Source organism: Polypterus senegalus, chromosome 7, assembly GCF_016835505.1.
Source record: "Polypterus senegalus isolate Bchr_013 chromosome 7, ASM1683550v1, whole genome shotgun sequence".
NCBI lineage: Eukaryota > Metazoa > Chordata > Cladistia > Polypteriformes > Polypteridae > Polypterus > Polypterus senegalus.
Genome location: NC_053160.1, coordinates 87,584,114 through 87,612,107, shown reverse-complemented (window position 1 = coordinate 87,612,107; position 27,994 = coordinate 87,584,114). Strand labels below are relative to the sequence as shown.

Below are 27,994 nucleotides of genomic sequence, written 5' to 3'. Positions count from 1 at the left end.
GTGCCAGCAAAGCAGCGGGTCCAGATGGCGCATCTTCAACCTGAGTCTGGAACAAGGGAGAGTCCCGAGGCTTTGGAAAACATCTTGTATCACCCCAGTCCCAAAGGTTTCACATCCTAGTGAGCTGAATGACTTCCGGCCTGTTGATCTTACATGTGATGAAGACCATGGAGTGGCTGCTGCTTCACCACCTGAGACCACAGGTCCGCCACGCCCTTGACCCTCTGCAGTTTGCATACCAGGAGAAGGTGGGAGCGGAGGATACCATCATCTATATGCTATACCGATCCCTCTTCCAACTGGACAGAGGCAGTGGTGCTGTAAGAATTATGTTTTTGGACTTCTCTGGCGCCTTCAACACCATCAAACCTCTGCTCCTTAGGGACAACCTGACTGAGATGGGAGTAGACTCACACCTGGTGGCATGGATCGTGGACTATCTTACAGACAGACCTCAGTATGTGCGTCTTGGGAACTGCAGGTCTGACATTGTGGTCAGCAACACAGGAGCGCCGCAAGGGACAGTACTTTCTCCGGTCCTGTTCAGCCTATATACATCAGACTTCCAATACGAGTCCTGCCACGTGCAAAAGTTTGCTGATGACACTGCTATTGTGGGCTGCATCAGGAGTGGGCAGGAGGAGGAGTACAGGAAGCTAATCAAAGACTCTGTTAAATGGTGTGACTCAAACCATTTAGACCTGAACACTAGAAAGACCAAGGAACTGGTAGTGGATTTTAGGAGGACCAGGCCCCTCATGGACCCCGTGATCATCAGAGGTGACTGTGTACAGAGGGTACAGACCTATAAATACCTGGGAGTGCAGCTGGATGACAAATTGGGCTGGACTGCCAATACTGATGCTCTGTGTAAGAAAGGTCAGAGCCGACTATACTTTCTTAGAAGGTTGTCGTCCTTCAACATCTGCAATAAGATGCTGCAGATGTTCTACCAGAAGTTTGTGGCAATTGCCCTCTTCTACGCGGTGGTGTGCTGTGGAGGCAGCATAAAGAAGAAGGACGTCTCACACCACTGAGCAAACTCCTTTCAATCATGAAGAATCCACTGCATCCACTTAACAGTGTCATCTCCAGGCAGAGGAGTAGCTTCAGTGATAGACTTTTGTCACTGTCTTGCTCCACTGACAGACTGAGGAGATTGTTCCTCCCCCACACTATGCGACTCTTCAATTCTACCCAGGGTAGTAAATGCAAACTTTATTCAAAGTTATTGACTGTTTTTACATGCATTTTTATGACTCTTTAATTTAGTATTGTTTTTTGTATCAGTATACTGCTGCTGGATTATGTGAATCTTCCCTTGGGATTAATAAAGTATCTATCTATCTATCTATTACCCAATATTGGTTCCCAGTTGATGATGTTGAGACAGAGTTCATGATATTTCAGTAATACAGCTGGGCTACAAAAAGAAATGGTTGGATGGTTGGAATGCACAATTAAATTGTGTTTAGTTCATTATGTCCACTTGTTTCAATGAATATTAATGTATACATAACTAAACCAAATATAATCTTACCACAGAGTGAAATGATTTATAAGCACACATACTATAATTCATGAAAGAACCCAAATTGCCTTTAACAGTACATGACAGAGGTGTAGCACTTTACAGACATTTGTCAGAAGAGAGAACAGGACCTTAAAGCAATGTCTCATTAATACGTCACCAAACTGCATGACAGTACATTCTTGAATAAAGAAAGTAAAGTCAAAGACTGAAAGGAAAGGAAAATGACTGCTTAAATATCGTCACAACTTTTCAAAAGGTGAATGGGAATGTGAAAACTTTCAGCATAGAAATGCAAAAATAAAAAGTGGTACTGGTATTTGTTTACCAATCTTCTGTTACAGAGTGATTTATTTTTTTCTTCAGTCTCAGTCTTATAATTTGCTGGATGTTTCCCGTAATTGAGAAATGCTCAATTTAGAGCAATGGCATGAGGGAAGCTTTAGTTTTGCGAGGGATGCCAAACTGTTTGCACATTCCAAATTTAGCACTTCAGATTTTGATCTGAATGATTCCATTGCAGCAGTGTTTGAACCAAACTGTACACGAAGATAAACATTAATCAGGTTAAAGTGTAAATTCGACTCATCTACCTACATCCATTTTTGTTTGTTATATATGGAACACTAAATTATTCAAGACACAATTCAACTATGGTAGTCAGCCTTGAGATTATGAATTTATCAGACAGCAACACTCAATTCCGTACTGTTTACTAACTTCCACCAGTGGAAGCAATCAGGCAATCACTGCACACATGTTAACAATATATCTAGCATCTCATGGAGGAATGGATTTGTTCATGCTTCTAAAAATTAAACCGTGCTCTTTGTCAAATTATGCGTCAGTCAAAAATTAAGTTAGTAGTTTTTAACAAGAACCAACAAATACGGTTCTTTTAAATGTCCAGAAAAACCAACTAAGTTAAAACAGTTTTAAAAGGTTTGGCTGTGGTCTTCTTGCTCAACAGTTTACCTGCTCAGAAGCCTAGACAATCTGTTGGGTTGTACCCGAGCTCCAGTCCACATTATTCTGCAAGACCACGTACAACTGTACACACTTCCATTCACACTTTTACATGCCAACTACCAGTGTCTCTGTCCTCATGGAACATCTAGAAAGACTTATACCAACCATTCTGCTGACCTCTCAGCTAACCAGGACTGACCTTCACAGATGAGAAGGTGAAGAAAGAACTAGGGGAACTTAGTCCACATACAGCTAATCTAATGGTGTTAACCCTAAGTTAATGATCTAGTGTAATTGACAATTCTGTGTAGTTTTTCAGCATATCCTCAATCCAAAACTTATCCTACAAAGGGTTCTAGCTCTGTAGAAAACATCTTATGTGATACCTGTCCCCAAAATAGTCAGCCCGAAAGTCTTAAATGACTACCAGCTGGTGGCAGTGAACTCAAACATTATGAAGATCCTGGAAAGGGTAAGATTGGCTCACATGTAGCCTCTGGTCAGAACAGTAATGGACCATTTGCAGTTTGCCTACTAGGATCACATAAGGGTGAACAATGATATCATCCATTTCCTGAACTGAGCCTACTCTCCTCATGAGAAACAGAATAGCAGGGTGAGGGTATTGTTTCTTCACTTCTCTAGGGAACCATATAGCTCAAACTTCTTGAGGAGAAGCTCTGGTCAATCAAGGTTGATACTACCACTGTGTCTGGGATAGGGGACTTAAATGGTAGAGAACAGCTTGTGCAGCTCAAGACTGTGTATTGGACATGGTCATGAGTACCACAGGGTTTCCACCGGGTATTGTACTCATTCCCTTTTTGTTTACCCTTTACACCTCAGATTTTGGACACAATACTGAATCAAGTCATCTGCAGAAATTTTCCAATGAATCAACCACAGTTAGGTGTATCAGCAGCAGGAAAAAGAATATAGGACACTAGTGAAGGACTTTGTTGAATGATATAAACTGAAACACCTGCAGCTCAACATCACTAACACAAAGAAGATAATCATAGACTTCAGGAGGGTCAAGCCAACTCTTTCTCTGGTTCTCATTGATGGTGAAGATGTGGAAGTGGGGAGGACACCTAAGTACCTCATGTAGAGATACAGATGTGCTTGTTGGCCAATAAGCTCAGTAATACATAAGCCACTACCACCTATCAGGGCAGTGGGAGGAAGGGTATATCTTAATGAGAGATTGACGTGTGTTGTTGTGCTTTCGGTTTGGATTAAAGAGTTATTACAACAAAACAACTTTTCTGAATTGTCACTTCATTAATGACACTTCAGAGTGTATTTGAACAGCAAGGCAAAGTGGAGTACCACCATAGAAGCTGCATGCAAAACATGTCAGAGTCACCACTATTTCCTGAGTACTTTCAGGTTATTTCATGTATGCAGACCACTCTAATATTTTTCTACCAGTCTGCTGTGGCCAGTGTATTTTTCAATGTGATAGTATGCTAGGGAAATAATATTAGTGCAGGTGATGCCAACAGATTAAATAAACTGATTAAAACACTAGTTTAATCTTGAGAGACAGGCTGGACTCACTAGAGGAAATAGTACAACAGAGCCCACTCAGGAAGCTGTTTACTATGCTGGACAATGACTTTCACCCCCTGTATGAGGTTTTGGCTAAACGGAGGAACACATTTAGTAACAGACTGAGACCACAGCATTGCTCCGAGGAGCACTGTGTGACATTGTTTCTACACTCAGCCGTCAGTCTCTTAAATGAGTCACCCCATCAGCTCAGGAGGTATTGCTCCCTAAGTGCTGAAAGGTACTGTAATTAGCTAGTCTAGTAGACATCTTAACAGATAATGTTGCTATGTCTAATATACTGTGCCAATATACTGTTCCAATGACTTTTGGACGATTGTAACTTTGAGTACAGTATGTGCAGTTCTAATAACTTTACAATTAGTAAATACCTATAATGTTGTGAGGTTTCTAAACTTTTTTGGGACTCCCCCAAATGGGACGACAGGCCGAAGAGGGTCCCAAAGCACGATCACTGAGTCTGTAGAAGACTGTTTATCCATTACCAGGGTAACCGCAGGCTAACAGCGCAGCAGCGGCTTGCCGTCGAAGTAAATCCAAGCCGATCGCAGTCGCGCTATAAGCGGCTCTCATCAATGGGGTATGCAAGGAACATTATAAATGCAGGGAACAATATTACTTGGCCACTACCCTGGCCATGACCCTATCTGATTGCTGTGTCTGTGTATAAGAGAGTGTTAGGTGCTGCTACAATAAATAACTGCTGTTCCTGTTTCAAGCTGAATAAAGATGGTTTTGCTAAAGTACTGAGACTCGCGCGTCACAATGTATTGAATTACTTATAGATAATTCTTGTTATATGTGTATTTGTACCTTGTTAGTATACTTAAGATTATTATAATTCTTGTTATATGTAAATTTGTTCCCTTTTTGTCTGCTGCTGTAGCCCAGCAATTTCCTTCAAGATAGAAAGTTTCTATCTATCTATTGTCACGGATGGGCATCGGAGGACTCCTCTAAGGGCCGGGGAAAGGTACACAATAGCCCGCTGAGACGAGAGGGGGAGCTACCGCTAACCTTTTTCTGTTCTTCCCTCACAGCTCTGAGAAGCTGGCCGGCAAGAGCACTTAACTCCGCCCCTTCCAGAAGTACCACTATAAAGGAAGCACCAGCAAAGAGAAAGATGTCTTTTGCCAGGAGACCGGAACGAGCCACACAGCGGAGCATGTGACTCTTGAAAGGATTATTACTCTAAAAGAAATCCATGTTTAGGATAGTGCATAAGTGCTATTTTCGTTGCTTTTCTTTATTTTGTTTTTTCGTCACGCAACAATTGAAAGGGACGACCCGGTTGGTGTCCCAGCATTCCGACTGTTTTCAGTCTTTCCTTCCAACACCTGACCAAAAGTGACGTAGTCAGCAGGATCAAAGATCAGGTAAATTTTCTAGAGTTACTGAACCGATAGGCCTTGCGGAGGTTGTACAACAACTGGCCATTCAACTCGCCCAGCTGCACGCCCGCCATGTGTAATTCGTGAACACCGATGGGCACCGTGCATACCAAGATAGTGTACAATGCCCGAGAGGACAAGGTCCTGCTCAACTACTCATTACTATGAGACCTCGAGAAGATGTGGAGGCATATTAGCACCTTTTCTCGCAGGTGAAGCACAACGTGCATATTATGATTTGGAAGAAGAAATAGCCACAGATTATCCCACTTTAAAAAGAGAAATCCTTGCTCGCTACAGATTAACCCCTACATGCCAAGTACAGCACTACAGGGAATGGAAATTTGACTCAGAGAGACTGGCTTGGACCCAGGCCTTTGACCTGTGGGGAAGAATGACCTGTTGGCTGCATCCAGGCGAGAACCGCTCAACCCAGGGTACAGACAAGAGCCGGTCATCTGAGGAAGAGCCCCAGCCATGCAAGAGAACAAGTAAAGCGACGGCTACTCAATATGATCCTGTGCAACTGGAGCCTGCAGAGGAGGGGCTGGAGGCCGAGGGTAATCCGCCCCCTACCTCCAATGACTCTACTGTCTCAGCTGAGCACTGCCCCCAACAATTGCCTAACATACCAATACAGTTTCACCCCCTCCCCTCCTCCTTTAGGCGGGAGCAGTGGAAAAAAGACTCATTAAAACATGCCAGAAATGCAGTAGTGGCCGTGAACGGAAACCCCTCCAAAGATTCCACACTACCCATGCCTCACTTTGTCATAGAGAATGATCTTTTATATCAGGTGGTTGAAAACCCTGATGGAATATGCAGCTAATTCATTGTTCCCTGCTCTTTCCGATGGGAAATATATGACCTGGCCCACACTCACTTGCTGGCGTGGCATTGAGGCCCTGAAAAAACCCTCAAGCACGCTTTAACTGGCTCGGTGTGCACAAGGAGGTGCGGCGATTTTGTAGGTCCTGCCCCGAATGTCAGCTCACACACATTCCCAGGAAGGATCGCACCCTTCTAGTTCCCCTGCCCAAAATGTATATCCCATTCGAGAGAATAGGCCTAGACATTGTAGGACCAATAGAATGCTCAGATAGGGGACAAGAGTATATTTTGGTCATGGTTAATTATGCCACTCGATATCCAGAAGCCATTCCCCTGCAGGTGGCTACATCCAAAATAATAGCCTGGGAGCTTATCGGAGTCTTTTTGCGAGTAGGCATCCCCAAAGAAATCCTCACAGATCAGGGGACGACATTCATGTCACGCACCTTCAAGGGAGTAGCCAAGCTACTCCGGATCTGCCAAATCAGAACATCTGTATACCACCCCCAAACAGACGGATAAGTCGAGCGTTTTAACTAAACGCTCAAACAGATGCTTAGAAAGGTGGTCTGGATGGACAAGAAAGATTGGAACCAGCTCCTTCCTCTAGTCCTCTTCACCTTCCGGGAGGTCCCTCAGGCTTCAAAAGGGTTTTCACCCTTCGAGCGCCTGTATGGGAGACAGTCCCGGGGCCTGCTTGATCTCATTCGGGATGGCTGGGATAGAAGAGGCACAACTGCCTTCCCGTAGTGTGATAGACCATCTCGCCAAGCTTAGGAACCATTTCGAGCGCCTAAGACCGGCTGTCTGGGAGCATTTAGAAGGGGCACAGTGTGCGCAGCCCTTGTGACTACGCCATGGTGCTTATCCCTACAAGCTATTCTAAGCTCCTAGCCCACTGGCAAGGCCCATTTGAAGTACGCAAACGGAAAGAATTGGTGGATTATCTAATCTATCAGCCCAATCTCTGTCGCAAAGAGTGGATCTACCACATCAACCTACTAAAGCCGTGGATAGACCGTACCTTGCAGGAATCAGCGGTTGGTTCCGCTGTTTCCTTACTTACGGACACCGAACACCCAAACAATGGGGATAAGTTCAATCCCAAACAGAGGCGCGAGATAGCAGAGATAATAAGCTCGATGAAGGGGGTTATCAGATCTCAGCCGGGCCGCACTTCACTCATAACCAACAATATCATCATAGAGCCGAGAGCCGGGAGCGGTGGTGCGAGAGCATCCCAATTGACTCCCGGAGGCTAAGAGGGCAAAGGCGGAGTTGGAAATAGGTCGGATGCTGGAGATGGACGTGATAGAGGCCAGCCACAGTTCCTGATTCAGCCCAATCATCTTAATTCCTAAACTGGGCGGCAGTTGCTGATTTTGTAATGACTTCTACTGGCTTAACCAAACTTCCCGTTTTCGATGCCTATGCTATGCCATGGGTGAATGACATGCTAGAGCATCTGGGTGAAGCCTGCTACCTCTCCACCCTTGACATGATGAAGGGATACTGGCAAATTCCCTTGAGTGAAACAGCAAAGGAAAAGGCTGCATTAAGTACCCCTAGTGGCCACTGGCAGTACCGTGTTCTTCCCTTTGGGCTGCACGGGGCTCCGGCGACTTTCCAATGTCTGGTGGAACGACTGCTCCTGCCCCATAATGCCTACAGTGCTGCCTACCTTGACGATGTCTTCATATTTTCCCGCACCTAGGAAGAACACCTACTGCACGTGCGAGACGTCCTTCAGGTCATACACAGGGCCAGGCTCCGGATCAATCCCCAAAAGTGTCATTTTGGACTGACCAAGGCTAAGTATCTAGGCTATGTGGTGGGCGGAGGACAGATCAAATCACAGTGGTCCAAAATAGCTGCCATTCACAACTGGCCCCGGCCACAAACAAAGAGGCAAGTGCAGTCTTTCTTAGGCTTAGCCGGTTACTACTGCCGGTTTGTACCCCGCTTCTCTGAACGATCTGTGCCTCTAACCGATTTGACAAAAAAGAAGACCCCTAATTCGGTGGTATGGAATCTCAAGGCTGATGCTGCATTTAGTGACTTAAAAAAGTTCCTGACTTCTGCTCTGATATTAAAATTACCTGACTTCTCTAGTCCTTTTATTCTCCAGACTGATGCCTCGGATACCAGCCTGGGTGCTGTGTTAAGCCAAGTCGTCGAAGGAGCCAAACACCCTAATATGTATCTCAGCCGGAAACTGACTGGGAAAGGAGATACGCCACAATTGAACAAGAAGCACTCGCCAATAAATAAGGGGTAACCATACAACATTATTATTTATTGGGCCAGGAATTTACTTTAGTCACAGAACATGCCCCCTTACAATGGCTCTCCGCTGCTCATGATTCAAATGCAAGAATAATGATGTGGTTCCTGAGCCTGCAACAATATAACTTTAAGGTAATACACCAAAAACGAACCTTACATGCCAATGCAGATACCCTCTCCTGCATCCACAACCTCACGGTGAGATCTGCTCGCCCCTCTGGACTTGAGCTGTGGGGTGGGGGCGTGTCACGGATGGACATCGGAGGACTCCTCTAAGGGCCGGGGAAAGGTCCCAAGAGGGGGGCCACTGCTGACCTTATCCTGTTCTTCTTCCGTCACAGCTCCAAGAAGCCACCCAGCAAGGGCACTTAACTCCACCCCTTCCGGAAGTACCACTATGAAGGAAGTGCCGGCAAAGAGAAAGATGTCTTTTGCTGGGAGATCGGAATGAGGCGCATTGCAGAGCACAATCTCAAAAGGATTATTACTCTGAAAGAAATCTCTGTTCAGCATAGAGCATAGGCACTATTTTCGTTGCTTTTGTTTATTTTTGTTGACCACTCTATCTATCTATCTATCTATCTATCTCCTTACAGTCATACAAAAGCAATGTATTGCTCTTACCATAATGATCGGTGTACCTATAAGATTTCAAAAGGTCAGTTATATACATATTTTGTACTGCTGGTGAGCTACCTATAAAATTGTGCTTTTCTAGCAGTACATTTTTAAAATTAAATACATCTCTACTGCTAATATTAATTCCTGTCTTCCTCAAAATATACAAAGTTCCACTTGCTTGCAACTATTCCCTTGGTTAATGATGTCCTTTAATCTTATCAATAAGTGTCAAGGAAAAAGATTATTTTTTCTGTGTTCCTGTTTTTTTTCTCCTGTAATTCATCTTTTCTGCTTGTGAAGAAAGTGTTAAGTTTAGCATAATTTTAATAAAGTTCTTTTAAATAAAGGCACTTGTGCAGCAAATCCCCTCAAAGAAGAAGGTGCAGTTAGAGTAACAACGCTAAAGCAGTTATGGTATTTGGAATACTATGGCTATTCCCTGGACCATTATATTGTTACAAGTTAATTGCAATCAGATGCATTACACTAATAAACAATATGCGGTTAGTTTCAGTGTATTTATAAAGCCGTGTCAGGAAAATAAAGAGTAACCACACAGGAACAGTAGCACTGCTTTGACGCTGGGTGCCGCCAGTCTGCAAAACCGAGCGGAGAACTTGCGTACGAGAAGGTATGAGGTACCGTGGAAAAGTGTGTGGCTTTACGCCAAGTGTAGGTTTTATACATCATGATTTGAACGTGGAAAAGTTCTTACGCAACATTTCTGTGCGTACGCACCGTTTATACATGAGGCCCCAGGTGATTGAAAGCACCTTGCTTAATTTCATATCTCTCAACACCCTAGAGGTGATGCTATTTTCCATAAAAAAACTCACGTAACTATGCCACTAAGTTCAATTATTTTGATTTTGTACACAAAAAGGGATATTAGTACTTTGTATTGTTTAAAATTTCATCAGGAAATATATAGCATACATCACAGAAATGTTAACAGACAAATCACTGTGCATCATTCTCTCCTGTCAAAACACAAATACCTGTACTTCTGCAGCCTTCTTATTTTCCTCCATGCGTAGACTTTAATCTCTGTACAAAATGAAAGCACGATGAAAATGTAACAGGTTTGAATTAGCAGGAGTGCTGAAGAGTGATGTGGCAAGTGCACTTACTGAGATCATGAAGAATGGATTGAAGGACTGTTTGATAACTGAAGCAGACGCTGGCAAAAATATGTCACTGAAGACACTTGCTTTGAAGGCTGTTGTGTAAAAATTGCATTAGAAATATAATAAAAGTTAAAAAAATATTTATGACTGTACTTAGTGTGATGCTTTGAAAGTGTTATGAAACAAATGAAACAAACCTTAAAAGACTTCCAGTCATTCGCCTGGCATGTTTATGCATACAGCCAAACTTAACATCTCACACTGGGCCACTTACAGTCACCAATTAACCTAACCTATCCATTTTTGTCATAATGGAAGGAAGGTGTACTTCCTCAACAAAATCCCAAGTATATAAGAAGAGAATAACATGAACACTAACACCACCAAATATGTTGTTTACTTTCATGAATTAGCAGACATTTCTAATGGTTTATATTTCATCTATTGTTATTATAAATTCTTAACAGAAGGGAGATTATAACTTTATAAACCAACCTTAAAGCAGTTACAAGTACCTATGTTGCTTCTTATAGTTAACAATAATTGAAAATCAAGCTTATCGAATAGGATGCATGCTTGTAGTGTCCTTATTGTTAACATGTCCATTGGATCTCAATGTTGTGATATGAATAGCTGGCTAATGTTATGCTAAATTTTTTCTTCTAAAATCAGATTTTTTTGTGTGTTATGTAAAGTATATACATGTGTATAAGGGAGTTTCACTCAGTTAGTTATTTCAAACTACAGCTTTCTAAATTTGAAATATGTTTCATGATAAAAGTCATGTGGGTTTGGGGTCCCAATATCATTTTTTGGTCATTCAGTCCTGGTTTCTTTGTAACCAAGCATGATATGGCCCAAGTAAAACTGACACACACATGTTGTTTCTTTTATACTATAATGAATATATTTTTAAATTACTGAATAAGGTTTATCTATGTCAAAGATCCTGGAAGCATTTATTTCTGACATCCTTTATTGTCATATAGTTCATTGCATTCTGGAAGCAACAATCTACCAAATCTGACACATTGCATTTGTATTTTTTTCTTTCTCCCATGTCTCTTGCAACTCTCCTTTCCAAATTTGGTGCTACATTAGTGGCTCAGCTGTTCCCCTGAAGTATAAGAAATCAGTTACATGGTTTCTAGTGTTATGGAAAAGAATTGAGCTGGACAATAAATAACACAATAACCTTTATTAAAATAGTCAAATAAAACTAAATTCACAACAAAAGTGCAGTTATTATAATTTATGATTTAGATTACATTGAACAGATTATTGATATGTGCTTATACATTCTGATGTGTTTTTTGATGTTTAAATACAGTTTGGAATACAGCAGACTTCTGTTAACCTGCTGTAGTTTCTCACCATTCACATGATGTAATTATCATGTATCACAATTTCAAGTCAAGGTCTTCTCAAAAACAGAAATCATGGAAGAAAGAAAGCACCTCACTAGTAAAATGTAAAAGTATGATGAACATGAGCTAAAACAAGGAAAACTGTCATCCTGTTTTAAAAGTAGCCTTTCACTAGTTCCACCAGGTAAGGTAGGAGCTACAGATGGGTTCACAGAAATGGTCTATCTTACCTGAAACAATAATGAGGCTGGGCGCAGCATGCATATGAAAACCTACTACCTGACAAACATTTGAATGTGGTAATAGCCTGTGTTGATTCTGCGGTATTCATTTTTTTGCATAAATGAATTAACGGTTAATTTGCTGAGTTCAAGCATAATGGGAATGTTCTGATAACACTTGTGATGTCTCACTTTCCCACAATGCTGTGTACACTTAAAGTTCTGGTAGGTTTTTTGGGAGAAAAGCAAAGTTGCTATTGATTTTCTGCTTAATAATAATCTTGCCCCATCTTATATGTCGGAATGTCTGACACCTTATATTCCAAATCGTAACCTCAGATCCCCAAATGAGTGTCTCCTTAGAATTCCGAGAACAAAACTTAAAAGAAGTGGTGAGACGGCCTTCTGCTGCTATGCACCTAAAATCTGGAATAGCCTGCCAATAGGAATTCGCCAGGCTGATACAGTAGAGCACTTTAAAACACTGCTGAAAACACATTACTTTAACGTGGCCTTTTTATAACTTCAATTTAACTTAATTTAACTTAATCCTGATACTATGTATGTTCAATTTCCTCATAATAGCTACTCATGGTGGCTCTAAAATCCGTACTGACCCCTACTCTCTTTTTCTGTTTCTTTTTCCGGTTTCTTTGTGGTGGTGGCCTGCGCCACCTCCACCTACTCAAAGCTTCATGATGCTCCAACAATGATGGATGGATTAAAAGGCACAAGTCTACATGACCATCATCATCAAGCCCTTCCGTGAGGACCCTAAATCCAAAGAGGACTGTTTCATTTATGTTAGGTAGAATGCCCAGAGGGGACTGGGCAGTCTAATGGTCTGGAATCCCTACAGATTTTATTTTTTTCTCTAGCCGTCTGGAGTTTTTTCTTTGTTTTTTCTGTCCCCCCCGCCATTGGACCTTACTCTTATTAGATGTTAATTAATGTTGATTTATTTTGTTTTCTTATTGTGTCTTTTATTTTTCTATTCTTTATTATGTAAAGCACTTTGAGCTACTGTTTGTATGAAAATGTGCTATATAAATAAATATTGTTGTTGTTGTTGAAGTCCCACACCATTACAATATAGCTAGTGATCACATTATCAGAAGGCCACAAAAAATAAGTGGTTTTGGGTCAGCAAAAGAAAATGTTGGCAAGTTAAATGGGTAAAAGAAAGAATGGTTGAAAAACTAACAATGAGTCTGAAAGCAAAATGAACAAAAAAACCCAACTGCAATAGCTTAAACATTAAAGAAAAATCTTGCATGAAAAATGAAAGATTGGAGGTACTTAACATTACTATGTAACTGATCCCTAAAAAAAGCAGTAGTGATTCATTGCCTATTACTTTTAAACACAAAGCTAGAGTACTGCTCGCCTTCATCTTAAATAGGAAACGGTCAATGATGTTGTGCATTGTGACAATTAAAAACACAAAATGGCAGTGCACACGACCATCAACAAACAACAAAATGGTGCTGATATTACATAGCAAGTTTAATGTGAAATTAATTTCAAAATATGAAATACTAGAATGTAATTTAAAATACAGATTCCATAAATGGGCTTACATTAAGTGATTTTTTTACTACTCTTTCTGTATCTTGTACACTACTCCTTCATGTGCTAAATAAACATCAAATATTGATTTATATAAAGGAAAATTATTATGGAAAAAACAAATGTTCAGCTATAACAGAAAAAAATATGAATTTTAAGTTAAATTTATCAAAATTAAATGAGGACAGGTTATTTTTTATCATTGTATCTAGTCTCCTTCATGTTATGTCAGTGTGTATTTGTTTTTAAATTTGCACCACAAGATGAATAATTCCTTTGGAATTTTTTTACAGTCTTTACAATTTTTACATACAGCTTCTCAACTTACAAAATGCTTTACACAAACAGTACAACACACTTCAAAAAAACTGGAGCAGTGGCATGTAGACAGAATTGCTAGGAACATTGCAGTACATTAATGAACAGAAAAATTATCTGAATACTAAGTCATACTGTCTAATAATAATTCAACAAGTTTCAAAAAATCAATATTACTGCTCGTATATTTCAAATTTAAATAGCCAATTCTGTAGCCAACTTCTTATACTGAATCATTTATTGTACTAGGGGGCTTCACCCCCTGCTCACTTCGCTCGCCAACCCCCGTGTTTGGTTTTCCAGATACACACTTGTAAGATTTTTTTTTCTTCGAATTGTTGCTATTTCATTAGTTTCACTTTCATTTCAGAAATTCTGTAAAAACAATATTTGGAATCTTTCATGTCCCAATATGCTGAATCTTTTAAATGAGGTCTGTGAGACTTGTGTTTAATGACTTTTGTACCATAATGTAGGAAAGGTTTTTCTGTTTGGAATTTCAGCACAGACAAAACGATCCACATCATCAGCAGTTAATAATTGTTTTTGCAAAGTAACCAATAAATGCATGCGAGTTAAACGCTGTTTTTGAAATTCTCTGATTTAAACTAATTTCTTTTTGTCTTCTTTTTGATCTGTGCTATCTTTTTTTTTTTTTGATACTGTATCGACTGACGTAATAAAGTGTCACAAAAGTTCTACTTTAACAATCACCGACTGCGTAACCCCAAACACAACTTTCTAGCACCCTCTCCAACCTTTCCTCCCACAGGTCTCGCCTCCCCTTTACCGCATCAATCAGCACCCAGCTATCAGTCTGCCGTGGTGTACTCTGCCCTCCCTCGAACAGACCTAACATTCACTTAAAACAAAAAAGGCTTCATCTTGGCTGGAACGCTAAAATACTTTCGACTGTAACTGCTTTCATATTCTGTACCTTTCTCTGCATATGTATGTCTTTTCTCCGCACTACTCTTTCTTCTTTGCTGAGAGCACAGGCTCTGTGTGTGCCATGTGACTTTACATGACTGAATGTTTTGTTGGGCTGTCCGAGCTCTTAATTGATAAGAAGGGCGTGTCTTGCAAGACTCTTATGTTCCACGTCCCCGCGAGACTGCCCTGGGACAATCTCTTGGCACCAAGTCTCATGTTTACGGTCCCCGCAAGATGCTCCATGGCCCGTCTTTGTTGTCTTGCGGGTCTTTAAAATATCTTTCGACAACTTCTGAGAAGATCACGTCTCGTCGCCTGACTTTTACATTCCAGGATTTTTTTTTATATATAGAGAGATACATATATTTAGTATACAGTATCATGCTAAATTTGCATGTTGTACATATGAGAGAAATATATGAATCATGTTTTTCGGATGTGGCAGGGCTGCAGGAATGACTAACAAATGATAAAGAACTATGATGAAGATCTCTAAAAAAAGAAACTATCACAAAAGAGCAATAGTTGTCCAAAGCGGAAACACCCAGCCATCCCTGTCAAATGTGCTGGAATATTGAAGATTGGCAACAGAATGTCATGTTGAAGTCCAACTGGAACAATGAAACAAAGCAGCAAAACAGGATCAAACTAAAATGCAGAACTAAAGCATGTAAATAGTGGAGCACCGGGCAAACTCATACAGTAGTAGGTGTCCATGGAAAAACAATAAACAAAATCAAAGCAATAATTAGGAATAATGACACAACCTAATTCAGTACACATTTCAGGCTAGATCACTGCATTTATTCATAGCATACCATGTATCATGCAAAAATTGACATCAGAAGAGGGTCAGAGCTTCACAGTACAGTATTTGAGTCTAAGAAGGACATCTTAGAACCAAAGATGGCATATTGGAAAGGGTTGTTATTACAAAAAGCAAGGTGATCATATGATGACTTTTAAAAGCTAAAGCCAATGAAACATGCATCTTAGAAGTAGCAGCACTTAAATATTAATGAAAGGATATGGTGGCATAGTGCTTAATACTACAGGTGACTATAGCCCAATCATTAATAGGGTCTACACACTCTCCCTGTGTCTGTGTTTGCTTTTCTCTGCATGCTGTGGTGATGTGTCCCTCCATAATGAACTACCATCTCCTTTATAATTGTCTCCAAACCCATGGTCCTGTATTACATTAGGTGGGTTTTAAAAAACATGGAGGGTTGGATAGGTAATGACTGTCATAGCGGTGTTCAGAATGCCCAGTGCTATCCACACTGTAGGTCACCGATTCATTTTGCAAAATAGATTTTTTCTGCACCGCCAACTTAAGGCCACCATAATGCTAGTAGTTTTAGCTGCCTATACCCTAGATCCCAGTTACCAATTTGGACGCTATGGCAAGAGAAATTTGTAGATTTATCTATAAAGTGAAAATTACATTCAAGTTCAGACCATGACATCCGTTTTATAGTTCAGCACCCAGCTTGTTATGAGTATATTAATGGTCAAGGAGAAAGCCACAGACAAGGTCTGCATCATTAAACTTCTAAAAAATAATTTATGCCAACAATAACGATGATTATTATATATTTTATGTCAACTCTGTGAACAGCCACACTGCAACACAGTCAAAAAACTTCAGTTCAAAGGACACGCAAATGTAATTTTAATGATTTAAATAGTGAGTGTTCAAAGGTTTTGGACTGGCACTAAAATATTGACTTTGGTAATGATACCAGATTTTAGACCTCAGTACAGGTACCAAAACAAATTTGATGCAAATAACAGATAACTTACTGCAGCCCCCTGGTGTGCAGTGCCATCACAACGCATTTTGCACCACTTCCCCCTAACCAGCATGTAGTATGCATTAAAGCAATGGAAGGGAGTTTCCTCTGAAGTGCTGGGGCCTCATGAATATCGGCATGCGTAGAATTCACACTAAAATATAGCATACGGACAAAAGTGGAAATGTGTATACGCATAAAAAAATTCAGATGCACAAAACCGTGTGTAAGCCAACTTCCACGCACTTCCGCTACATGAATCCTGGTCAGCGTGAAAAGTAACGCTCATATACACACCTGCCGTCCCACCCTGACTCTTCCCAAAATTTAGCATATTTTAATATGCAAATCAATATACATTTTCCTTTCTGTTCAACATTCAGTTAAAAGAGAATGGCAAAAGAACAGGGAAAATAGAATCATTTTAGCAAATACCAAGTGGAGGCAAGGAAAAACATACTATTTGTTGGTTTAAGCATTGGTATAAACAACAAAATAAAGTTGATAAAGTGACATAGGGTGGCTTAGAAAAAGTTTAAGTTCAGAAAGTCGCACAGTGCCCAAAATAAAAAAGAAGTGGTCAGATATCAAAGTTGCCGTCAAAAGGCGAATCATAGCCCACCATCTGAGTGTCATATGGAATCGTATTAGGGTACAGAGAAAATAAAAAAAAAACAGGGTCACAGTTTACTTTATCATTAAAGCAGAACGCTATAAACTTCATCATAAAATTATTTACTAGTTTCTCAAATACCATCGTAACTAAAGTAGCACGTTAAATGCTTCATATTCCCCTGTCCAGAGATTGTACCTGTCTCCCACAAGATGCTTGCTGCGCTGCATGTGACCCATGATAAATAATTTAATGCAGCAATACTGTCTCTTTCTATTATTGTATGGTACAATGAGATTCAATATACAAATCCTCAATAAACTTATTTTCCAATAAAATGGTAAAATAACAACACCACCAACAACAAAAACAACAACAATAATAATAATAACAACAACAGTAATATGATAAAAAAAAATTAAAAATATACAATATGAAAGCATAAGTGGCTGAAGTTGTTCAATGTTACAACAATAATGCAATTTTATAGTGAGGTAATTGTACTTATAAGTACAAAAAGTTCTAGTGGAAGCACTTGATTGACTGAGTGCATTTAGAGCTCTTGGGATGAAACTCTTTCGGAAGAGCGAGCTCCCTACAGGAAAGGATCTGAAGCGTTTGCAGAATGGCAGAGGTTCAAATAGACTGTGTGCATGGCTGAGGCAGTGTGTGCTATAAATATTCTCCAGGGTAGATGCTATATCCCGATAATTCTCTCCGCTCTTGACACAATCTGCCATAGAGCTTTCCAATTAGCTGCTGTATAGCTGTGATTCCACCCTCAGATACAATGGGTTAAAATACTCTGACTGGTGCACTGAGAGTAACAACGCTAAAGCAGCTTTGGTATTTGGAATACTTTGGCCATTCTGTGCACCATTATATAGTTACAGGTTGATTACATTCAGATGCCTTAAACTAAAAAATGATATGCGGTTAATTTCAGTGTATTTGATAAAGCCGTGTCAGGAATGTGAATCTAAAAAATAAAGGGAAACTACACAGGAACTAGAACTGCTTTGATGCTTGGTGTCACCAGTATGCAAAACCGAGCCGAAAACTTGCAAATGCAATGGTTTAGATAGATAGATAGGAGTTGGCATGAGAATGTGCGTGGCTTTACGCCAAGTTTAGTTTTTATATATTGCAATGTGAGTGTGGAAACAGGCGTATGCAACATTTTTGTGCTTACACACTGTTTAAACATGAAGCCCCTGGTCATGTCAAAGCATGCGATTTTAGGAAGTCTACAGCATATATAAGCTCTTGATTCCCCCGTCTACTCTATCAAGTCTCGAAGGGGTGCAGGAGTTGAGTGGGCATTTACTTCAGGTACTGAAAATCTCAAAATGTTGGTACTGAACTTTTTAAAACTTATTTGTTTTTTTCAAGTACCAGCATACTGTGCAACCCTAGGGTCCATATATTGTTCTGTTATCTGATTCCATCCTTAATATTAACATTGTTAAGTCAATTTCATTTCTGTTGGGGTATGTGCAGTGATTTCATTTTTGCTGTGATGATAGGTTTAGCCTTCCCATTTATAACATACTAGATTACAGACTGAAGTGATGCTTGTACAGCTTACACAGTTCTGATTATGCAGAGACTACATATTTGAATAACTAGTCAAATTCAATCCAGGTTGTGATTAACTGTGCCATTTAGAGTAGTCTGAGACAATGTTTAAAATGGAGAAGAATCTGAATCCATAACAATCAAGAAAATATTTATGCATTTGAGGTGATAATGGGATTAATCTAGGCCCTGGCTATGCACCTGTGAGTTAGGTGGAGTGTGCAAATGAGATTTGTATTGCTGTTTTAAACAGCAACCCTGTGTTCCATGGGGTGTTTGAAATATAGCCCATCATAACCTTTCTACATAATCATTCTGTCCGTGGAAAGATGTAATGGCTAGAGCACTTACAGCTTCTCAGCAAGCTGCAAAAGAAAGACAATGCAAATATGCTAGCCACCGTATCTGGATTAATTCTGCTGATGTTTAATGGGGTTTTCCAGAAGAGCTTAACACGGATTGAACTTGATTGATTCTTAAACAGAAGCTAAATATAAAATTATTATTTGTGTCACTATTTTTTGTGGTTATTTCACCACTGTTATGGTTTTGAAGCAGTATTTTAGACTGAAATAACTTTTCACAGTGTATTTTCCCATACTGAACCTGGCACAACTGTAGAGCTAAAGCACAAAGTCATGTTTTCGGTTTAGTTTTTTTTTTTTTTTATATTACTAACCAAATAAGGAAAAATATGCATTACTTACATTATAAATGCAATTAATGCATAGTTATACTGCACTATTATATTGTATTTAGGGCTACTTGTGTTCTGTTCTATGTGTTGTATTGTATTTACCTCCTTTTTTGACACCCACTGCACACACAACCTACCTGGAAAGGGTCTCTCTTTAAACTGTGTTTCTTCCATTTTTTACCTACAAGGGTTTTTTTGGGAGTTTTTCCCTTGTCTTCTTAGAGAGTCAAGGCTGGGGGCCCGTTAAAGCCCATTGTGGCACTCCTTGTGTGATTTTGGGCTATACAAAAATAAATTGTATTTTATGTTTAAAATCAGAGATAACATTTTATAAAATTAAAACAGTGTCACAATCAAATTGATTGTTTAGCTTTACCCTCTCATCTAGATACACCCCACTGTCAAATACCTTTGCCCATCATTCTACACTCAGTGGTATCTATGTATTTAACTATAGCAAAGAAATAAACATATTGTATTATAGACAAGCAGCCCATACAAATTTAGGTCACAATAACCTACTTTTAAAAAAATTACTTACAAACAATTGTCTAACAAGAATGTGATAATAATATAAAAAGGCTAGGTTCAAGCACAGAGAGAGATATGGGATATACTAATTAAAAAATTCAATGTGAATTAAAAACTAGGAAGGTTTCCAAAGGTAAATGTTTTATACTGAACTATAATATTTTTGATAGGTGCACTTCTTACAATATCTTCTAAAGTTTCATGGTTAATCCATTTGTATAAGTGAGATATGCAATAACAAAAATCTGACCAGATTTCTCCTTGTACCAAGACACATTCTTCAGTTCCAGGGTGATTTTCAGGATAAGAAAAAAATATAATGCCTTCAGTGTGCCCTGGGTCTTAATGGGCTCTACCTGGAACACATGCTGAGGCTAGATGATCAGCCATATTTCCATCACATGTTCAAATGGCCTCTTAATTCCAGACTGGCAATGACTCTAACACTGTGGTCCTTCCAGATTGTAAACTTCCTAATCACCCTGTTATAGAAATAGATTCCATGAAATATGCATCTTGTTACTGCATCATGAAAATCTCATTCGGTTGGTCACTTGTGATCTTAGATGATGATTTTGAAGCATTATGAGTAAACTGATAACTTTGTTTGTGGACTGCTTCAATATAGCTGTATTGTATTTTATCTTCAGTATTCAGATCACTGCATTTCAGTTGATTTTGCTATTCATTCTGTGTTCACATGTGAACAAGACCCTGAGGTACTCCAGCATTTACCCTCCTATCTGCAGAAAAGGGGGAAAAACTATTTACCTTATAAATGGAGGTACTGATTCTTTTCACAAAGTTTGCTTTGGTTCACACCTCAGATTATGGGCAAATTGAAAAATCTTCAGGCTTCAAGGATGTGATCCACAAGATACAGCATTGAATACTATGCAATCCTTTGTTGTATTTAGATTCTTGAAAATTATTAATTGAAGGTCAAAAATGCCTTGAATAGACTTGACCGAGTCCCATGAAAAAAAAAAAAAACACCTCTCAATCTGCAGATACAGGAACCACATAAAATACAACTTTAGCTTCAGAACCCAGTTGTGTGGCTTCTCCATGTTGAAAATACTCATACAATCCCTCAAATATTTGTGCCAGAAAAAAAAGAAGATCCACTGTTCTGCTGCCAGGAAGGCATCTACATTGCTTCTCCTTGTTATGATTCACAACGCAATTGCTAAAAAAGGAACAAAAATAAATATACATCCAAAAGAGACTTCATCTGCTTCACTGATGTCTTTTTAGTAAAAAAGTAATTATCTGAAAAACAAAGGAGGCAAAATTGAATCGAAGTTGATATCCAAAACAGAATCAATGTATCCCCATACCCTGGTGCATGCACCAAATTAACTGACAAAAATGCTTTATGAAGAATGCAAAATTTATATATTTTTATCATCACGTTTACCTGAGATGCTCTTTGGGACAAAGGAGAATTAACATTTTTTAGAGGAATATTGAAAGCGTAAATCCCCTATCAATTAGCTAGTGGTTTCTCATTAATTATTTTATGCACAGGCAGCACAGTAAGACATGGCATATGCTTTTTGTTTAGACACATGTTTTGCATCTTGTCATCTGTTTGCTGCTTATGGTAATATAAATTGGAGCCAAGATGATAAAACACTCAAAATTTAAAAAAAAAAAGAATAAATAAATACATAAATGACTACTGAAATACCTTCACTGAGCCAGGGTTTAATATTGAACAATATTACATTTATCATGAACTAAGGAATGTAAAATATTGCTATTTGAACAATTTGAAGAGACTGATGAAGGAAGTACAAAATCAGACAGCCAACAGCCTGTTGTTTGGAGTTATGAACTGTTTTCCTTATCATGGGCTCATTTGTTCTTTTACATCTGCTTCACTCACTGAATTTTCATCTCTACACCCATTTTCTAGTACAATCATCCCATCAAATACTAAAGGACTTTATAAAGAAAGCTATAAAAACAGACAGCCAACAGGGTAAAGGTTACTCAGGAGCACTCCTTTACAGAGCTACATTACTCTTAGATATTAAGAGCAGGCTCTCGGGGTGTGTGAGAATGTCTTTGGATCAACGCAGAGTAATCCAATGATGTTATGTAATGATGGTTTGATTAAATGCCAGTTAATGTAACAAACAAGAGGAGACTGGTGCATTTAAAATTTAACTCACAGAAAAACAAGTTCATAAGAGAGGGGCTAGATGTAAAGGAAAATCATGAGAATGCAAGTCAGTTTAGTAAAAATTTGTTATTTTAATTTTTGGGATATTGGTGATAACACTAGGTTAAAGCAGTAACATCACAATGAATACATTGTTTACTGAATAACATTCCTTTATAATCTGAAAATTCTGTTCCAAACACATGATCAGGGAACTTTCAATTGCTCAGATAAAACTGTCTGAATCTAATTAGCAATTATAGGTGGCAAGGGAAAAAAATGGCAGAGAAATTTACAATCCTAATAAAATACCATGATATGGCCAACATCTGCATATAGGGAAGCATCTTTTTATTATATGTATACATATATGCAAAGACTGTCTTACACCACCAGAGAAAATTATTTTTAAAGCTACTTAACTGGACAGCAAGTATATATTTGCTCATAAAGACATTACATAACATTAGAATAAATACGTATTAACTTAGATATAGTAAAAAGTAACTGCAAAGTCTATATTCTGAGTGGGGTTCCAAAAAATGCAGAACTGAAGCAATATGCTCTGGTGCACTGCTCTTCTTGCTGAATTTGCCATCAATCTTTTGCTTTTTGTTCTTTTCCCTGTCTAAGCAAATTCACAGAGCTTCCATTATGTTGTAGTTTGGGCTCTGAGGCCAAAGAAGAATAGAAAATGAATTAATGACTTAATGTCTAATTACTGCTTGGAAAATACATCATAAGCTGAAGAGATTGTGCCATTCTTCATAAGCTACTACGCATGATATCTCCTGTAAACATAGCAATTTGCTCAGTTTCACAGAAATGCCCAAGCGTAGAATACATTATTAAATAAATAAGCAGTAGATGTTACTATTCATTGCTTAGTAAAGCTCATCTCCAACCTGTCAAGTATATGTGACTTTCTAGTCTGTTATCCAGTGACGTTGAATCAATTTTGGTTTACTTATGATTCCATAATGGAATGCAAAACAAATAAATGTAATGTTAAATAAAATAACTGAAATAACTGAAAACAGATACAGTTAAGAAGCCTAGAAAAGTCATTTTTTTGAGTGTGTTATGAAATTCTTTCTTTATTTTTTAATGTTTCTGCATTTTTCCTAAAAGGCTAAAACGAATTTAATCAGACTGTGGGATTGCCTTTATTGCTTTCATACCTTTGCCATATATGTAGCTTTACAATTCTGGAAAAACTGACAAAATGCAGCTACAGTGGAAGTGAAAGATTACATTTTATTTCTATCTAACCATTGCATATGAAGTAAGACGAGCTATGTAGCATTGCAGTAGAAGTGTTGGTAATTGTCAATACATATAGTTCTTTTAATTAATAGTACTGTTTGTTTTCCACAGTGTATTTGATATCATTATGTCTGAAGATGCAGCCCAGTGAAGTAAATTCTTTTGGTACATTTCAGTGCTCATGACCACAGCAGTTTAAGCATATATTCAATGTTGTTGTCTGAAATTAGCCTTCTAGAAGGTTGTAGACTGACATCAATGTACTTCTTCCTCTGATATACAGCACTTACATTTTTGTAAATCTTGTTTACAATCCATGCTTTATGATCTGTCACATACTGTAATCTCTACTTTTTACAGGAATGGCCACTTACAAAATTCAGTGCACCATGCATTTATTTTATGACTTCTTTGGTCAATGTATGAACTTTTGTACTATGCTACTCTACCAGATGCTAAGCAAGCACTTTACTATAAGTAATCTTTAAGTTCTACTCATGAGATGCTGGCAGTTTTTAGGTCTTAATGCTGCATTTCCTTGCTAACATTTTTAAAATTTCTTTAAGACAGCTAGAACCCTACATTTTGAGAATGCAGTCTTTCCAGATATGGGCACAAAGCTATGACTTTATAGCTACAAAAGTGTGTTAGTTCCAAAACTGTTCTTCAGGCACTACGGTATTTGTGCTACCATCCAATACACCCATGTATTTATTAAGTTACATCATTGGCACACCTGGTTACAGCCAATCACTACCTTATTAATTTGTATAAGGTGTGCTGTTGGTGTATTTTAACACAAACGAGGGACGTTCAAAAAGTTTCCGCACTTTTTTTTAAACTCTATTTCTTAAGAATTTCCAAAACAAATTAAATCACTTTTCTACATAAGTCACCTTCGTTTGCAATGCAATTCCAACTTTTTAATGGCCAATTACTACTCCCACCTTTTTCCAAAGAAAATATAAAAGTGCAGAAACTATTTGAACGTCCCTCGTACATAGAATGATTGAAATGTCCTGAGCAGAGATCTGAAAACCACAGATAACAATATGTATTTTATAAAACGGAAGAAATTTGTTGTGCTTAAAAGTGAAATTTGTTTAGTATTATATTTTTTTTCCAAGAAAGTTATCAGTCACTGCTCAGATGACTAGCATCAAAAATAATTTTCTTTGGCATATGGTTCTGAGTATTAGGAAAGTGTTTCCTGGTTAACTGACAAGCCTCTTGTCAAAATCATTAGCAGGCAAAGTCTAATTATTTATATTTCTTTTAAAATATTAATTGTTCAAGGTTTCGGTGAAATTATGCAGCTCAGTTAGTTTGTGTGCTATATAACACCAATACATTTTTACAGATACAGTTTGCTTATCTCCTATGCAATATGATTATTTGCTTTGACAGAACAGAATCAACTGTTATTAGTTAAATGTTCAAAATCTTCAATGTATTAATATTAAGGAAGACCTGAAAATAACATAAGAATTAACCTTGATTGCTTCAGTGTTGCAGGCCTTTGGTTAATGGTGAAAGATTACAAAGTGCTCAAGCCTACCACAGAACATCAGTGATTCTTTCTCCTCAAAGTGGACTCAAATAAAGTCAATAACTGTAAATAAGGTTAAGTAGGTTGTAATAAATCATTAATATTATACTAGGCAACATAATGTTCACAGTCTTATACTGTATTATCGTAGAGAATAATATTCCTTATGTTGTTTTAAGTGCCAAAGTAGTTTTCAATAGTAGCACAACATATAAGGTATTTTTTTTATTAAAACTGTTTACTTTATCTTCTCCATTGTGCAACTGGCTCTGTGTAATTATACCGAAATGTTTTGCTTGTATATGCTGATATCAATCAGGCCAAATGTACTCTTCTCATTGATAAAGTGCCCCTGATTTATGAGCACTGTTGAAAGCATTAATGAACTGGTATATTTTAAGAGATTGACTTGATTCAGCAAGCTGCATGTTGGTTTACAGTGTCAAAAGACATGAAGGTGGCTCTGCCTAGAAAAGTCTCAAAGATAAATTCATCAGGATAACAGCTATATTCATAAATTGCTATTTATGATTTTGTGAGCTCTTCTTCCTGATTACATTGCTGCAGTGTAGACTCAAATACTTTATTGCACTGATTTCAGTGTTATAAAGCTTCAGCCCATAATGAATTCTTAAAAACCATATATGTCTCAGAAAGATCAGTAATTCAGTATCTTAATTGAACTATTGTAAAATGCAGCATCACATGTATACAATCATTTCACATTCTTCAGCAGTTGCTAGCAATGAATTACATCAATACAAAAGGTACAATCAATTTAAAATAATTAACTAAACAGCTTTCAATAAAAAAAAAAAAAAATACAATTACTTTATAAAGTGCCAGCCTTATAAATGACTTCAATTTTTGAACATATAATTAACAGCTCCATTTGCAGACAACAATGGTCTTTTTTAGTATGTAATCACATCAGATGTTGAATACTATTTAAACATATGTACAGTTTGTGATGCTCAGCCTTGGCCACCAACTTCTTCTTATAGGTCTCTTGTAGCTTGTAAACCAAGGGTGGACGAGAGGAATTGATGGGACAAAACTGGACAAAAGTGTGCATAATGTGCAAAATTTATTATAAACAGTATCAGGGTGCAAATGTATAAGTAAATTCATCCATAATAAACACGCACATTCATAAAAGCCAAAGACAATCAGGATGTCTACCTGTACAAGCAATAAATATCACACAGTTAAAAACATAAGAATTCTTCAACCGGTCATTTCTCAAAACAGTAAAACTAATAAATGCTAAAAAAGAAGCCAAGGGAGCCTTTCATTCCAGTCACCATTCAGGGGATGGATGTGGGAGTGATGCAAAGCTCCAAGAACATAGAGGGTCACATAAACAATAAAACGGACTTGTCTACCAACACAGTGTCACTGTACAAGAAAGGCCAGAGCAGACTGTACTTCCTAAGGCAACTCAGGTCTTTGGATGTGTACAGCAAGCTGCTGGAAATGTTCTGTCAGTCCTTACTAGCCAGTGGGGTGTTCTACGTTTCAATCTCCTGAGGAAGCAACCTGAGCACAAAAGAATCACAATACCTAAAATCCTGCTCCATCACAAATAGGATGATGATGGCAAAACTGGATATCTAAATATCTCCTCCATCCCATCTAGGTGGTGCTCTCTTGGTGCTTACGCCAACACAGTGTTTTAAGAAGCGTCTCTGGGGTGTTTTCTGCTCTCACCCAATGCACTGGTTAAATTTATTTTTATTTATTTATCGATTGATTCATTTTATGCATTATCTGTCCTGTGAGTCTGTATTCTTGTTTTTTATGTTTCTGCTGCTGCATGCATTTGAATTTCCCCATGGGATTAGTAAAGTTTATCTTATCCTAAACCACTAATGTTAATAGCAATACTAATAAAACTCAATGAAGTATAAGTCTCTAAATGTGATCACGTCACACCTTCGTCACTTTGCCAAATAATCTACTAGTGACTCTTGTTCGCCTCATTCACTCCTTTTTCATACCATAATTCATCTTCATCTTTCAAGACCCTGCTGCCTGGACATTATCTTCAAACCTGGACTCCTAAACTGTCACTCTTTAACACCTTAGAGGTCGGTATGCATGAAGCATGTACCAGCATGCCATCATTTCTGCTCCTTGCTGCAGCAGAACAGAAATGACCCTGCTCCCCCCTAAGGCATATCCATCTCTTCACATTGCCCATTTCTGCTCTTGCTACCTTTCAACCCAATCTTTCATCTTCCTTATACTATTGTTCCTTGAGCGATCAAAGCAACATCACTTTCTCCACTTACTAACCCTCTATCAATAATCACCCTGCCTATACTCAAGTGCAACTTTGTAAGTCACATCTTTAAATGCTTGATCAAGTTTATTACAAGTGTGAGGGTGCTAATTGTCCCGCCTGTACATTACATTTGCAGAAGTGCTACTTGTCATTCAGCACATAATAAGCAAGACTTCCAATTCCCATGACTTTAATAGCACCTTATTATAAAAAAAAAACTAACTGAACCATGTCATACAGTATATGACAAAGGTTATAGCCAGAAGAGGTTATTCAACTCAATATTGCTCATGAATATCTACTAACCTAATATGTCCAAAAAACGCCAAGTTACAGTTTGTAGGCCCCCAAGGTTCCACTTGCAGCTAAACCACTTAATGACTATTTCAATGTAACTACTGCAGATTTCTTTGTATTCAGAAATAATTTTCTTGTCTATTGGGAAAATTTACTATTAACCAATCTCCATCCGTGCCCTCATAAAATGTTTAAAGAACATATTTAAATGGATTGAGTGACATCTTATTTTCTCATTCACTTACTAATCTAAACATTTCTATCATGTCTTGTTTTTATCTGTTTGCTAAGGGAAGAGAATAGTTGAAGAGATTTGTATTCTTCCATTTGTCCTTATAATTCAAACCTGCTAAACCAGGAGTAAGACTGGTAGTTTCTCTTTAAACTTCTCTTAACACTATTATGTCTTTCTTGTAATTTAGAGAGCAAAACCTCACAGAATTATATATGCAGCCATACAACTATATTACT

The 27,994-nt window shown here is 38.3% G+C and overlaps 1 protein-coding gene across 3 annotated transcripts in view; it reads right to left on the bottom strand.

The window, feature by feature from the left end:
• prr16 (proline rich 16) overlaps positions 1–27,994 on the bottom strand; it is a 702,720-nt gene that overhangs the window by 489,829 nt on the left and 184,897 nt on the right. Inside the window, exon 1 of one of the 3 annotated variants that reach the window (XM_039758988.1) lies at positions 20,726–20,768. The exons of 1 other annotated variant lie outside the window; for it this stretch is intronic. Coding sequence is in view for 1 of the 2 variants with exons in the window: in XM_039758986.1 (XP_039614920.1) it covers positions 20,205–20,231 (27 nt within the window). In the remaining variant the exon portion in view is untranslated. Of the gene's footprint in view, positions 1–20,204; positions 20,277–20,725; positions 20,769–27,994 lie in introns of those variants that run through there. One more of the 3 variants, XM_039758986.1, reaches the window with a different exon arrangement.